Raw genomic sequence first — 15,973 nt, 5'->3', positions numbered from 1 at the left:
CAATTGGGGAGCTTATCACTCCTCCTAACTGGGAGGGTGCCAGAGACAATTACTGCCACATCACTTTAGCTAATTTAGATGCTGAAGCTATGTTACCACGCTTGATGACATTTGACTGTTTCATCCTAACATCGTTGGTGCCGACGTGGGTAACAGTATCCCTATACTCTCTACGCTCACCAGTTTTAGTCCTGCCCCCTGGTAAACACTACTGGTATGATCCCTGGATGTTTATTTTTAAGTCTAATATTGCGGGTGAGTGAGATGTGTCTGTTACTTGAACTCTGAAGCATTTATTTGGGCTGCAATTAATGGACTTATCTTCTTCAGCAGGGGTAACTTTGGATCTTATTTTCCTGTGTAAAATGGATATAATTATTATATTTTTTAAAACAACTTATTTACAGTATTCAGACCCTTTGCTATGATATTTGAAATTGAGCTCAGGTGCTATTGGTCATCCTTGATGTTTCTAAAACTTGATTGGAGTCCACCTGTGGTAAATTCAATTGATTGGACATGATTTGGAACGGCACACACACCTGTCAGTAAAAGGCACATGACAGCCCACTTTAGAGTTTGCCAAAAGGCACCTAAAAAGGACTGACCATGAGAAAACAAGATTCTCTGATCTGATTGAGATTGAAATATTTGGCCTGAATGCCAATCGTCACATCTAGAGGATACTTGTAACTATCCCTACTATCCATAGTGATGGCAGCATTAGCGGTAGGGACTGGGAGACTAGTCAGGATGAAGGGAAAGATGAATGAGCAAAGTACAGAGAGATCATTGATGAAAACCTGCTCCAGAGCACTCAGGTCCTCAGACTGGGGTCGACGGTTCACCTTCGAACGACCCTAAGCACACAGCCAAGACAACGCAGGAGTGGCTTAGGAACAAGTCTCTGAATGTCCTTGAGTGGCCCAGCTAGAGCCTGGACTTGGACCCAATCGAACATCTCTGGAGAGAGGACAGGGCTTGAGAGGATCTGCAGAGAAGAATGGGAGAAACTCTCCAAATACAGGCATGTCAAGCTTGTAGTGTCATACCAAAGAAGAATCGATGCTGTAATCGCTGCCAAAAGGTGCTTCAACAAAGTAATGACCTGTTCACCGGCTGTGCTACCTTGTCCTGGACCTGCTGTTTTCGTCTCTCTCTCTCTCTCTCTCTCTCTCTCTCTCTCTACCTCTGAATGATCGGCTATGAAAAGCCAACTGACATTTACTCCTGAGGTGCTGACCTGTTGCACCCTCTACAACCACTGTTATTATTATTTAACCCTGCTGGTCATCTATGAACATTTGAACATCTTGCCATGTACTCTTATCGTCACCCGGCACAGCAAGAAGAGGACTTGCCACCCCTCAGAGCCTGGTTCCTCTCTAGGTTTCTTCCTAGGTTCCTGCCTTTCTAGGGAGTTTTTCCTAGCCACCGTGCTTCTACATTTGCTTTGCTTGCTGTTTGGGGTTTTAGGATGGGTTTCTGTATAGCACTCTGACATCGACTAATATTAAAGGGCTTTATAAATACATTTGATTGAGTAAATGTAGTATCATTTTAAATAAGTTTGCCAAAATATCTAAACCTGTTTTTGCTTTGTCATGTGGTATTGTGTGTAGATTGAGGGAAAAATATATTTTAGAATAAGGCTGTAACAAAATTTGGGAAAAGTCAAGGGGACTGAATACTTTCTGAAGGCACTGAATATAGTCCTGTGATCTATGTGCTAGTTTCCCAGACACAGAAAGCCAGTTTAATGGAAATTCTCCATTGAAATTCTTAGTCAGACTAAGTTCCCTCGGTGTCTGGAAAACCAGGCCAAAATGTTGATTACCAATAGTCTTGTGAATGTGTATATTATGCCTCATACACACTGTCATTGTCCGACAGTCAGGGGATAGCTAACCTCGTCCTCAGGCTTGAATTGCATAGTCTGGTAACATTGTGCAACAAAGTGAGATTTGAAAGGGGTGTGGTTAATCAAGGCATGAGGGAGCAAGCCTGATACAGCTGTATTAGATGGGACTTTGAAAATCTATTGGTTCCGAGTTTTTTTTAGATGCATACTTTTCCGATTTCCCAAACTCACCGCTTTGTTTAGTGCATTACTTGCGCTGCTCACCCTTTGAAATCCACAATGACGGGGAGGTGCTAGATGGATAGATCAGCCAATTAAAACCTGTGTCTGTTTGCACCACTCCTGCCATTCAAGTCCCGATCTGTACAAAACCTCTTCAAATGACACCGTTCCTTATCTCCTTTCCCTTGTCATAACCAATAAGGGTGAAAGGATGTGTTTTCACACTGAACCTATCATGCCCATTCAAGACAGAAATACGAGGAAAGGATGCCATTCTGGAACATTGGACCTCAGCCCAAGAGGCCAAAGTTTAATCCATGTAGCAAAACAGAATCAGGATGGCAATACGAGGCAAAGTAAGAAGAGCGAGAAAGGGCTTTCACATTTTAGAGGACCTATGTGCTTTGTGTGAGATGAACATCAGCAATACGCCCGAGAGTGACTTGCCACCTCCCTAACCCCAGACATGCAAGTGCAATAAAAAATAAAATAGACTTTATATTTTACACAGACAAAAAAAAATGATATTTAATTACCTGATCAGGCTGGTGCAAAACATTTCTGCACAGATGCATGTACAGTAGGTACAGAGACAACCTCTCACACACACCTTTTTAGTAGATGCATATCACATGTTACACATGCACACAAAGCAGCACAAACATGCTGTCTCCACTGCATCATCTTAAAATATTCACAACTGATTGAGAGACCCCCTCCAAAGACCTGTCATTCCAACTCCTCTTAAACAACCAAATGGGGCGCTGTCTCTGCCAGTATAAGAACATTGGTGACAGAGGCACATAGGGTTGGCTAAAATAGCATAACATGGAGGAGGAGTAATAAGTACTTACATTTCAGTACTTCTACCTACCTTGTTCTATTTAAAATTACCACTTCTATACATACTGTACATGGCAGGACTCTATTTGATTATGATATCTGCACTTGGAATCAGAGCAGCAAACCATAAAAATCAAGCCAATATATGAATATAATATTTTGAATATTGACAATGCATTCAAAAAACAAAAGCAAGAATCCTGTCACTTTGGGTGAAGGAATTTTTTTTTAATCTTTCACTAAAGCAAACGAAAAACAAAATTGGAGCTCGTCCAGTTTCAAAGAAAAGAGGGATGGAGGGATAAGTTGAAAGAATAAGGGTCCCTGTCAGTCAGTAAAATCATTGTTCTCTTTAAAAAAAAAAAATCTTTCTCCAGTCCAGTTCTCAGTTAGTCATCCTAGCTCCCGCCTCCCTTGTCCTCTTCCTTATCCTCCTGCTCCTCCATGTTCTTGCGTGCCATCCTTTCCCGCCTCTCTGCCAGGCGCTGGCATCGCGGGCACTCCTTGCCTGCCCGGAAACATTTGCTATGGAAACACGCCTTGCACTCTGAAAGACAAGCCAAGAGAAATGTCATTGCAAAAGCAACCACACTGAAACGCTACATAAAAGATTGAGACAAACACACATGGGTGGAGTCCTGTTTTAAAATACTTTGTTTTGTGTAGAAGGACGCAAGAAAATATATGGCTAACAGCCTAGTCCCTAGACTGATGTTCCACCCCATAACTCTGTTATGTCACCCCATAACTCTGTTATGTCACCCAATAACCTGTTAACCAGCTCTAAGCAAACATGGAGGAGCGCTCCCGCAACGTTAATAACCGGTTTGACAACATTATTCACAATGGGAAGAAGACTGAGGTGCTGTGATGTCACGGCAGAATAGCCAATGACAATCTCTGAAGCGAGGGGAAGGGGTGACATGGGACTATAAAAGAAGAGGCTTGCCAGGGTGGCAAAGCAGAAGGGAGGAGAGGAGTGGTGAAATGCAGAGAAACCTGCCACAAAAGTCACCACACAAACCAGTTCAGACACAACAACGAGAAGTCTATTCTCAAAAGAGAGACGCACAGCTTCTCAAGCTATGAAGGTGTGACTGAAACATTTCAGGTTACACCTGTGTGGAAGCTTCAATTGTATACATTTGTTACTACATTTTCCCCTCGATAATGAAATGATAAAGCAACTGAAATTCACAAACATGTTTATTTCACATTCACACAGAGAAGTTTAGGCTTAAATAATAATGTGAACAGGTAGGCGCATATCAAAAGAAAAAAAACATCTTCAATCCCTCCAATTCATCCTGCCATTACATAGACATGAAATAGACCCATATCCTTATTAGAGCCCTGCACGGGCATGAATTTTAAGACCGAGCCATACCTGCAACGTTCAGGCCATACCCTGCCCAGGCCCGATTGCTTCTGCCAAATTTAAGCCATGGCCTCTCCTCAAATTCTTTGTCCTCCACCTACTCAGTTTCATGATTTCCTTCCTCATTTACTCCTATCTCCTCATCTTCCTCCAAAATGCCTTGGCCAGACTTTCTGTTTGAGAGCTTTGAATAACATCCACCTCTCCCCCCCTCCTTTACTCTCCTATCTCGCCCTCTCCAGTCCCTTTGCTTTAGTCATCTGTTCCCTCACTACTAGCTTCCCTTTCCTCACTCTTTTCCACTCCTCCTGCTCCCTCTCTCCTGTTTTGGGATTAGGCTTGAGCGGTATACTGGGTTATTTCGAAATAGTCATAGAATGATTTATCAATACCGTTGTACTTTTTTCACAAATGTTAATATTTGTAGATCCTTTTTTAGTAAATCCCTGCAGCCCACTTGTGCAATATGTTAAGAGATGAAGTAGATTGTGTTCTTCATTTATTTTATTAGGCGTTCTTCATTTCACCTGTCTTACAATTTTTCAGTATGAAGCTTACAGTCCCCAGTCACGGTGAGAGAACAGAGCCTCGTGAGTCACTGACTGTTGTGCAGCACGCGCCAGGTGATCTAGTTACAGTATGGAATTCACAACTAAATGTTTGCCAGCTAAACTGAGAATCATTTTTTAGTTAGCTGAGCTGGGATGTCATGCAAATATTTTGTCAGAGACCGTTCGTTAGCATTTAGCTAGCATGCACTATGGGATTTTACAAGTACTTGTTAGCATTGCTAACCTTTGGATTGAAAATTACACCCCTTCTTGTGTTCAGTGCTGGTATTACCGAATGTCCTGGGATGGATGAATTTATAACAATCTGGATACGGGGGGAGCTCACCTTCGCAGCGTGTGCACTTGTTCAGCTCGAAAGGGAAGATTATGTCTTTGTCGTTGCCGCAGAACTCACACACAAAACCCTTGGCCTGACAGAGCTGTGAGATGGGAAATTGAGACATTGACATTAAGGAGAGGCACTGAGAATGGAAATGTCACTTTATGACACCCTCAAGTCCACTGTCACACATGGTGCAAATAGTAATTTCACTCATATTTTCTATTATAGAATGACAATTCAAAATGTACATTACAGTATAACAATGAATGTCTCTATTACAGGAAAATCTATAGTTAGCAAGCCGTTAATATAATTAATTGAGAGTGAACTAGAGACAACAGGAAGAGTATATAGTTCAGGATAATTCAACAGATTCTAACCACACAGCCAGTCACGTGCGCAGAACCCAATTTCAGCAGCTCTCGAAGCCGGGTGGGCAGCACTCCGTTGCGCACAGCACTGAGGTCGTTGAGGGAGAACAGGTGTAGGTCCTCAGTCAGGTGACCTGGGAGACTGTCAAAATGGTCCAGCACGCTATGGGGTCAAACGCAAAGACACACATGAGGGGAATTCCTACCAGCAATACTTTACCTGACAGTGCAGACTGTTGTCTCATTGCAATAACACAGTTCATTATGGGAAGAATACTTTAGGAGGAATGTAACACATGTAAAAGAAAGGGAATCTCATACCGACAATACAATTCATTGCAGGAGGCGGCACACGCATGCATGCACACAACTTACTCTTTAGCTAGGCGGCATGTCTTGAATAGGTTTTTCATGTGGAATAGTTGGACCCTCAAAACCTGAAGAATAGTACAAATGCACCTGGTTTATAGGACACATTTCAAACCACAACCAATAACCAGAACAAATGTTATTTCTTGTATGAGTAGGCTAAACTAAAGCTAAATAAAATACTGCCAAAGATAAGCATAAACTAAGCATCAAACTAGACTAAACTAAACCAGGCTAGAGTCCAGTCCTCTCACCCGGACAGTCTCCAGGGCTTTGTTCTTCTTGTAGAGGCCACTGTTGATGTCGTTGGGGTTGAACAGGGGGTCTCCGGCGATCTTGCCCAGCAGGTCCCGGGCGAAGTTGCTGATGTAGTACTTGCTGAAGTCCCACTTCCTCAACACGTGGCCCGGCACCACCGCCTGTGCGTTCTCGTGGCAACACTGGCAGAAGTAGCGGCCCAGGTACTCGCAGTAGCGCATTCGCTTAATGTAGTCTGTCCGGTGAAGGGGAGTAGTGGTAACAGTGAGGCAGGGGGGTGAGGCTTGACACAAAATGACCACAGTGGGTTGAGGATAACATATGTGGTTGTGTTTTGGAAAGGGGGGGGTCAATGTGGTTTGTACCTGGGTCTATGCGAGTCCCGCAGCCTGCACAGCGGTAGTTCTGCTTCGCCACAACTATTTTCCTCCTAATAGAGCGAAAAAGGGGGAGAGAGGATGGTTAGAGACAGACAGACATAGGAAGGTTAGAGTGACAGACAAGCAAACAAAAAGGGGGAGAGGCAAACAAGAAGGGGGAGAGAAGTCCGTGTGTTAAGGACTCACTTGGGCGTGGGGTGGATGTTGAAGATTATCTGGGGGCGGGGCGGGGCCCACTCTAGGTTCCCTCGCACCCGGATCCTCAGCTTGTAGATGTCAGCATGCTCCCCGTCATCAGGAGAGATGGGCAGGGAGTCCGGGATGGGCAGGAGCTGAAGGGTAGAGGGAGAATACAGGTCAGTTTGTGTGAGTGTAGGTGTATGTGTGGGGGATATTGTATGTATGTGTTTATAAATGCATGTATGCGTCTGCATGCTTGTGTGTCTGTGTGAGAGTACCTTCTGCGGAGCGTCTTGCTCTTGGACCAGCCAGTCGAGCTCCGAGGCTGCGGGGAGCTGCATGCCCTCAAACTGCCTGAGCAGCCCCATGGCCACCGACTCAGCCGAGTTAGACTGGAGGAACGACGGAGAGCTGAGAGAGGGAGTAGGAAGTGTGAAGAAGCATATACCAAACACATTTCTGTGAACAACATATCATTTCCAATAGTGCAAATTATAGCCACACTATCAAACAATTGTCTAATTTCAACTACCACAAAGAATAGCCTTTTATTTTCAACTACCGCGAACAGACTAATTTCAACTACCGCAAATGACAGCATAATTTCCAAGTAGCCTACCGTGAACAATAGCTTCATTTCAACTACTGCAATCAATAGCCTAATTTTAACTACCGTTATCTAACTACCATGCCTTTTCTTTTTCTACAGTTACCTCTGTGCTTGATATGGGCTTGATCGAAACCTAAACATTCTGTCTATCGTCCGGCCCACTCCACGGACTACCATTCTTCATTGGGCCAATAGGAGAAAGGGTGTGGCCAAGGTGAGATGCAGGAGATTCACACATGCAATCAATGTCAAAATATTCAATATTGGCGATAGATTTCAGGTGGAAAAATATGGGATGTTGGAGTCAGAAAACCTTGGCTAGTTGAAAACATGAGGTTTTGAGGATCATAAACCTGGTAAAGAGCTATAAGGTCTTTGGAAAATTTGTGGAAACTAGGCTATTATGGATCACTTGGCTCGGGGGATGAAAGAACTAACATATGACCTATGTCATTAACATGGACAGGCAGGTCAGCAGACAATGGCCAAATCCATCTCTAGACACTATGCCCTATACACTTGTGGAGATGTTATCCTATCAGAGGGCAAGTTGGTGCTGTTACAAAATTGCCTAAACCTATCAAATCTCAAGTGCCTAGGACAAAGGGTCTAGGGCATAGGGTCAAGTTGGGATTGGGCCTACATCTACAAGGCTAGAGTGTGAGTGTGTGGGGGGGAGCAGTTGTTACATCGACTCTGAGGTGAGGAACGAGCGGCCACTGGACGTCACACTGCGCTTTATGTCTGCATCTGTATATATATATATGAGAGAGAGAGCGAGAGAGCGAGAGATTAGGCTCAGTTCCTTTAAAGCACATCAATCACACTACCTAGCATAATTTGGTTCTAAAGGCAGGCATCACATTCAGACAATCACAAATAAAAACATTTACAGCTAAAATTTGAAGGTGGTGTTTCAGGAGAAAACTAATTTGTCCTAGATATGACATGTCCTATAGAAGGCACAAAAGCATCAGACATTACATGTGTGGTAGAGAGTTCACATAGGGACTTTTAAAAGGAGTCATTAGTGTGCTGCTGGTGAGAGATTTTGGGCAGAATATTTCGGGACATTGGAGTCAGAAAGCCTTGGCTAGTTGAAAACACGAGGGATTTCAAAGAACATGAATCTGATAAAGAGCTATAAGCCTCTGGAAAATCTCATGGAAACTAGAGTATTATGGATCACTAGGCTAGGGGATGAAAGAACTAGCATATTCAATATATGTCATTGACAGGAGGGCCAGCAGACAATGACCCAATCCCAAATCCACAACCCAGTTTCTGACCAATATAGTCCAGGGGTTCAGTCTAAAACTATTTTTTTGTCCATTTCAGAATATGTTCATATGTGGATTTGTGCAGTCGATGCAAATCCAAAGCCCTTTTGGCAAGATTCAAAACAACGATATGCCAAAGGGATGCTAGATTAGAATGTTAGGCTGCAACAAATGACATAATCAGCAAGTATCCTTTTTCTTATGAAAGCATACTACCCAGCAGCATCACACACACACACACAAATTAATTATCATCTTATTAACAGCTATACTTATATATAATAAGACTGTGGGAGTCATTTTGTTCACAGTCCATTAAGCCGTTAAGTCTTGTCTCACACATGTAATATCTGATGTTTCTTTTAATGCAAGCCAGACTATTTATTTGCTACCACTGCAGCATGCTAGAAATAGGCAAATTGGCAAGGTGGAATTCATATTAAGTAGTTCCTGTTTTTAGGGGGAACTCAAAAGCAGTGAGATCGTGTTGAGTACTAACATATCAGTGATGCCATCTCATGCACAAATAAAGCCTAAATTAATTGTCGTGTGAATCAATGGATGGATGGATGGATGAATTAATGCCCAATAGCAGCAGTAGCTATACACTGCTGACCACAAATGTACTAGTCTACTGAAGACCCTAACCCCCATCAAACCATACACTCACATTCATCGCCGGTCTCCCTAACTCTGGAGCAGCAAAGGCACCATAAAGCACACAAGCCAGGCCAGCAACTAGCTGGATTCCAAACTGAAAACGTTTTCCCTCTTGTACAATGGGCAGAATTCTGGTAGAAATGATACCAAATTAAACTGAAAGCTCAAAGGAAAAGGTAGAGTCCATATGATGCTAACAGTGAACATCAAATCACAAAGGCAGAGAGTAAGGGGAAATAATTGTTTAGGTAAGAGTTCTTCCTCAATTCATCTTCACATAATTCCTCGCTTCCTCTCTCCACGCCACCTCAAAACACATTGAGAAGGTCAGAGGGGAGAGACCTTGAACCTCCTCCTTCAATACAGTTGAGAATAGGACGGGAGGAATCGAAGAAAGATTCATTGAAAAAGAGCCATGGAATCCAGCTACATTTGTCCAGCCTTCCACATCTGTAGTTCTCGTGCCCTGCTAGCCCTGTCCCTTGTCCCCCCACACTAGATCAGATACCTGAGAAGAGGGAGGCGAGCGACAGGGAGAGGCCGCTTCTTGACACCGCCATCAGGGACTGGCCCTCACAGCCATCTGAGAGACAGAGACTACACTCAGCACTGGCCCCACACCACCACATATACAGTGCATTTGGAAAGTATTCACAACCCTGGACTTTTTCTACATTTTGTTACGTTACAGCCTTACAGCCTCTAAAATTGATTAAATTGTTTTTGTTCCTCATCAACCTACACACAATACCCCATAATGACTTAGCAAAAACACGTTTTTAGAAATGTTTGCAAATGTCACATTTACATAAGTATTCAGACCCTTTACCAGTATTTTGTTGAATCAAATCAAACTTTATTTGCCACATGCGCCAAATACAATAGGCGTAGACTTTAATGTGAAATGCTTAAAGTCCTTAACCAACAGCGCTGTTCAAGAAGAAAATATTTACCAAGTAGGCTAAAATAAAAAGTAATAATAAAAAGTAACACAATAAGAATAACGAGGGGGCACCGAGTCAGTATGGAGGGGTATAGGCTAGTTGAGTGAATATTCATAGATAACAAACAAACAGCGAGTAGCAGCAGTGTACAAGGGGGGGGGTTATGAATTGTTCAGGAGTCTAATGGCTTGGGGGTAGAAGCTGTTGAGGAGCCTTTTGGTCCTAGACTTGGCGCTCTGGCACCACTTGCTGTGCGGTAGCAGAGAAAATAGTCTATGACTTTGTTGACTGGAGTGTCTGACAATTTTATGGCCTTTCCTCTGACACCGGTCCTGGATGGCAGGAAGCTTGGCCCCAGTGATGTACTGGGCCGTTCGCACTACCCTCTGTAAGCGCCTTACGGTCAGATGCCGAGCAGTTGCCATACCAGGCAGTGATGCAACCGGTCAGGATGCTCTCAATGGTGCAGCTGAGAACCTTTTGAGGATCTGGGGGCCCATGGCCAAATCTTTTCAGTCTCCTGAGGGGGAAAAGGTTTTGTCATGCCCTCTTCACAACTGTCTTGGTATGTTTAGACCATGATAGTTTGTAGGCGTTGTGGACTCCAAGGAACATGAAACTCTCGACCCGCTCCACAACAGCCCAGTCAATTTTAATTGGGGCCTGAAGCACCTTTGGCAGCGATTCCAGCCTTAAGTCTTGAGTCACTACAAACTTTTGCGTCGCTGCACAGCTATTTTCAGGTCTCACCAGAGATGTTCGATCGGTTTCAAGTCCAGGCTTTGGCTGGTGTACTCGAGGACATTCAGAGACTTGTGCTGAAGCCACTCCTGCATTGTCTTTGCTATGTGCTTTGCTATTGTCCTGTTGGATGGTGAACCTTTGTCCTGGTCTGAGGTCCTGAGCGCTCTGGAGCAGGTTTCATCAAAGATCTCTCTGTACTTTGCTCCGTTCAGCTTTCGCTCGATCCTGACTAGCCTTCCAGTCCCTGCCTCTGAAAAACATCCCCACAGCATGATGCCACCACCACCATGCTTCAACGTAGGGATGGTGCCAGGTCTCCTCCAGATGTGACGCTTGGTAATCAGGCCAAAGAATTCAATCTTGGTTTCATCAGACCAGAGAATCTACCCCGATTGCTCAGTTTGGTCTTGGTGGTTCCAAACGTCTTCCATTTAAGAATGATGGAGGCCACTGTGTTCTTGCGGTTCTTCAATGCTGCAGACATTTTTTTGGTACCCTTCCCCAGATCTGTGCCTCGACACAATCCTGTCCCGGAGCTCTACAATTCCTTCGACCTCATGGCTTGGTTTTTGCTCTGACATGCACTGCCAACTGTGGGACCTTATATAGATGGGTCTGTGTCTTTCCAAATCATGTCTAATCAATTGAATTTCCCACAAGTGGACTCCAATCAAGTTGTGGAAACATCTCAAGGATGATCAATGGAAACAGGATACAACAGAGCTCAATTTTGAGACTCATAGCAAAGAGTATGAATACTTAAGTAAAAAAAAGTTTAGTAAATATTTTTAATACATTTGCAAAAATTTATAGAAACCTGTATTTGCTTTGTCTCTACGGGGTAGTGTGTAGATGGATATTATTATTATATATATTTTTTTTAAATGTTCTCAATTTCAGAATAAGGCTGGAAACGTAACAAAATGTAGAAAAAGTCAAGGGTTCCAAATGCACTATGACTACACACAGTAGTACTGTGTATACCCACACATAAACAGGAGGAAGTAGTCACACACACACACGCATGAAGGCTACTTTTAGAACACACAGGCAAACAAACACACACACACATTTACCAAAGACCTAGCTACCTTGCCTCAACAGTCCAGAGAGCAATGTTAATGAATACCATTAATAGTGGGAGCTGTTTCCAGCCATGATGGGTGGATGAATGATATGTGGGACATGACAATGAGGTTGTGAACTTATGGCACACAAAGCTTGCATGATGTGTATATAATATAAACCCTTCCATCCAAGTCCACAATCCTTCCTAAGGTTCCCTCTCTCTACCTTTCAGCTCACACTCCTCCACCTCCTCGGCAGAGCCTGAGTCGGACATGTGAAAGGAATCCTGGGAGCTTCTGCAGGAGCCTCCGCTGTCTGTGGAGTGAAACACTGGAGGAAGGGAGACATGATTAAAATCAATAGCAGCAAAATTACAACATGGGGACTAAGTTGGGAGTTGTTGTGTGTTTGTGTGTGCATGCATCCTTGCATGTGTATGTCCGGCCATGCGTAAGCTCTTACAGTGCTGTGAGGGCGGCAGGCAGGTGCGTCGGATCTGCAGCCTGCGCAGGCGGATCTTCTGTTTTAACTGCTGGATCTCTGAGTCGCTGTCGTCGCCATCCTCCTCCTCCTCCCGCCGCCTCCGCAGGTTGCACTTCATCAGCTCAATGGCAGCAATTAGAGACTCAGAGATGCTGAAGTGGGCATTCTCCTGGAATGAGACACGCAGATGGGCGGGGGAGAGTGAGGCCTTGCTGTAACACTTTCAAAATTAAGTAATGATTGATTTAACACAGTTGGAGAGGTGAGTGTAAGGGTCTCCTAAATGATACCCATCCAATTAGGTCATAACTCTCCCTATTCTCTAACTTTCTGTCCTTAGTGTGCACTCATACATTTCCTTTAAAAGGCAAGTTCTGGGGTAAGAAATTATGGTACACAAATCCAATGCTTTAAAATGTGTGGGGAAAAGTGCACGAGTGCAGACTTCGGGAGAATTGGAACGTTTAGACATTCCAATTCTAATCTCTCAAAGGTCAGGGGTCAGATGATGTGGGATTATGAACCCTCCCCCAGGCTCACCTTCTCCAGGTCAGCACAGCTTCCAAAGTCCTGCTCCGATAGGTAGCTGATGAGGCTCTGGCCCTCTGACGGCTTCCGGAACATGCCGTCTGGAACACTGCTGTACTGGGAGCCATCTGCAGAGAGACAATACACACATGCAGAGACACACACACCCACACATTTTCAGCAAAGACAAGCCTCAAACACTGTATGTTGATTAGTATTGGTGTCACAGGAAAATATACCTTAGGTAAGGTGATGGACATTGACAATTACATGTATTTTGCCAGCTAGGTAGTCATCTTTAACCAGTGTACTCACTTGACTCCATATAGAGGGAGCTGGGTGTGCTGACATCACTTATGACAGGGGAGAAGGGGCTGTAGGCCTTGACACAGCAGTCTACTCCAACCAACGATTCTGACAAACAGAACACATAGCTGATGTTAGATTGACCACAAAAATGAAGGAAGATCAGTGTCAGATCAGGGCCAACTAGCCTGGTTACCAGATGTTTTCTGTATTCAACATTTGTGCTAAAGTTGGCGACAGCAGAAACAGACTGAACAGTGTCGTAGTAGCTTGAAATTTCATCTTTAAATATCAATTTTGAGATATGCTCAGTCAGACGCCCACAAAGGATGTATCGAAAGTAAATGTATCAACGAACACATCAATGTTTTGTTATCAGCTAGGTAAATGACATCAGGGTAAAAATATTTAAAAAATAGATCAAATATGAAGTACTAAAACAGTCTCCTTTCCAACTGCAAATCCAATGTGAATATTGTGATGATACGCGCTTATGACTGCTGACAGTGATTCTCACCACATAAGCAACTAATAAATTGAAGTTATATACTGACCATAGAAAAAAAACAGATGGAAGGTAACATTTGAAAAAAAAAAATGAAAAAAAAAGAATAGTAAAAATCAATGAAAGACCAAAAAACAACAACATTAAAACATCACAATGTAATGAAAGTAGCGTGTATTCAAACCTTATCCAACACAATGAATGAACCTGGCAAGCTGTTTTGGCCTACAGTCTTGATTTTGGTTTCACCTAAAACCAGCCAAACATTAATCAAAGACCTAGGGTCTAGAGTGACCTTGGTTCGACCTAAAATCAACCAAACAACAACCAAAAACAAACAGCACAAATGAGGAACCAAAAGCAAGGCCAGAGATAAGAGAAGGGGAAGAGGGGAATTATCATGCAGGAAAAGGGGGATGAGAGGGGAAGAAACGGAGCACAGAAGAACTGCACTGCCAACCTGCTACAGGGTCCTCTATTATAATGGTGATTTTCCTGTGGCCCCCTCCTTCACGCAGACAGAGACAGAGAGAGGAGGTCAGCAGTGAGAAAATAGAGGAAAAGGAAAAAGCACTGTGGTAAATGACAAATGTGCTGGATGTGGTTCACACCACATAGCACCAACACACTCTCTCCCAGGCGCTAACCTGCTGCATACACACACTCTTATACAAACACTAGTCTTGCAGCCATTAACCTTCAATTACTTATTTGAAATAAAAATTCACAAAGAAACATACACGTATTGGTTTGCACTCATGCTCAGCAAACATACCCTAGCCTCTCACCTGCTACACACACACGCAAACAAACAAACAAACAAAAAACAAACAAACAAGCACACACACACGCACACGCACACTCACCATGTCTATGTTTGTGGTTGATCACCATGTCAGACATCGAGCGGATGTGCCCCCTGCTGCCCCCGCGACCCTGCCCCCTCTGTCCCTCCGAGAAGGATGACCTTCGCGGCACGGGAGGCGGGACCGGAACCTCGCCACCTGATGAGCCACCCCCGCTGGGCTTACTGTTGGGCTCGCTGATGGGGGTGGAGCTCTGGGAGTCACGGCGATTGCAGCGTTGCACCAGGTTACCAATGGCCAGGTATTCTGGGCCGTCGTCGCCCTCGCCAGAGTCTAGGGTGTCTGAGTGGGCAGGGCCTGGGGAGGCGGGCTCGGTCAGGGCGATGTGGGGGACAGCTGCCGAGGGGCGGGGAGGAGTCACACCCCTCTCGTCCTCCCCCCCGGACCCTGACACGTACCCCCAAGGGGCCCCCGGGGCGCTGGCTGAAGGAATGGAGTCTGTAGAGGGGGAACAAGAAGAGAGTTTCAGTCAGACTGCTTTTTGAAGAAACTTCATCAATGCTTTATTCAACTCGCATCTCCTTACACAATCAAGTTCGTGTAGACTCAGTGACCTTAAAAGCAAATACTAGGGAATTTAGGCATCAAGGGAAGCAGCTTATATAAGGTGGCTGACATTTTCTGAGACTTTCAACTAGAACTGTAAAATAACAGAGCAGAAATAATTCTTAGTGTCACTTCTATACTTCCCATATCCATCTTCAACCTTATGAATGTTTCCATCAGACACACCAAATGAGAGATGAGGCAGATAGGAGTTTTAGTGAATCGCCAATAAAACCATATCTCCATTTACAAATCAGGCCTGTGTAGGCTCACAGCGGTCACAAGCACTTTAGTGAATTCAGCTATTGTGACTTATTGTGGACCTTGACCTTCTGAAATGATAATGCAATAACAGGAGGCACATGTCCTACCTAACCTCCATTCACAATGCTGTTCCTCTCCTTCTCAGAACCTACCACTCCATCCCTCTATCCTCCCTCTGAAATTCTACCCTACAGGTCATCCACCTATACTTTATTCCCTGCTTTAATCGGTTTTTAATTTATTACTCCCCTTCTTTCTTTCCCGTCTACCTTCCTTACACTCAATCCATCTGCTTTCCTCCATATCTCCTGATCTTTGTTGGTGTTGCTCTTCATCCCATGTTCTCACTCCCTAACCAAATCCCTCCTATCCCTCAATCCTCACCTGTGTTGCTCTCTAATGTGGCTGACCGT

The 15,973-nt window shown here is 44.1% G+C and overlaps 1 protein-coding gene across 3 annotated transcripts in view; it reads right to left on the bottom strand.

The window, feature by feature from the left end:
* Window positions 1–2,346: 2,346 nt before the first annotated feature.
* The window catches only part of LOC123997459 (run domain Beclin-1-interacting and cysteine-rich domain-containing protein-like), a 28,544-nt gene continuing 14,917 nt past the window's right edge, over window positions 2,347–15,973 (bottom strand). The window contains exons 7-22 of one of the 3 annotated variants that reach the window (XM_046301720.1): window positions 14,751–15,188; window positions 14,345–14,392; window positions 13,389–13,487; window positions 13,086–13,201; window positions 12,525–12,714; window positions 12,288–12,392; window positions 9,815–9,889; window positions 8,056–8,116; window positions 7,035–7,167; window positions 6,763–6,908; window positions 6,562–6,626; window positions 6,193–6,431; window positions 5,945–6,006; window positions 5,579–5,732; window positions 5,202–5,295; window positions 2,347–3,473 (exon numbers count right to left, since the gene is read on the bottom strand). In XM_046301720.1, coding sequence (XP_046157676.1) covers window positions 3,325–3,473; window positions 5,202–5,295; window positions 5,579–5,732; window positions 5,945–6,006; window positions 6,193–6,431; window positions 6,562–6,626; window positions 6,763–6,908; window positions 7,035–7,167; window positions 8,056–8,116; window positions 9,815–9,889; window positions 12,288–12,392; window positions 12,525–12,714; window positions 13,086–13,201; window positions 13,389–13,487; window positions 14,345–14,392; window positions 14,751–15,188 — 2,174 coding nt within the window. In that variant the 3' untranslated portion in view covers window positions 2,347–3,324. The remainder of the gene's footprint in view (window positions 3,474–5,201; window positions 5,296–5,578; window positions 5,733–5,944; window positions 6,007–6,192; window positions 6,432–6,561; window positions 6,627–6,762; window positions 6,909–7,034; window positions 7,168–8,055; window positions 8,117–9,814; window positions 9,890–12,287; window positions 12,393–12,524; window positions 12,715–13,085; window positions 13,202–13,388; window positions 13,488–14,344; window positions 14,393–14,750; window positions 15,189–15,973) is intronic. The other 2 variants (XM_046301722.1, XM_046301721.1) reach the window with 2 other exon arrangements.

Source organism: Oncorhynchus gorbuscha, linkage group LG15 (genome assembly GCF_021184085.1).
Source record: "Oncorhynchus gorbuscha isolate QuinsamMale2020 ecotype Even-year linkage group LG15, OgorEven_v1.0, whole genome shotgun sequence".
NCBI classification, from domain to species: Eukaryota; Metazoa; Chordata; class Actinopteri; order Salmoniformes; family Salmonidae; genus Oncorhynchus; species Oncorhynchus gorbuscha.
Note: the sequence above shows the minus strand (reverse complement) of the source record. Positions and strands in the feature narration are given on the sequence as shown.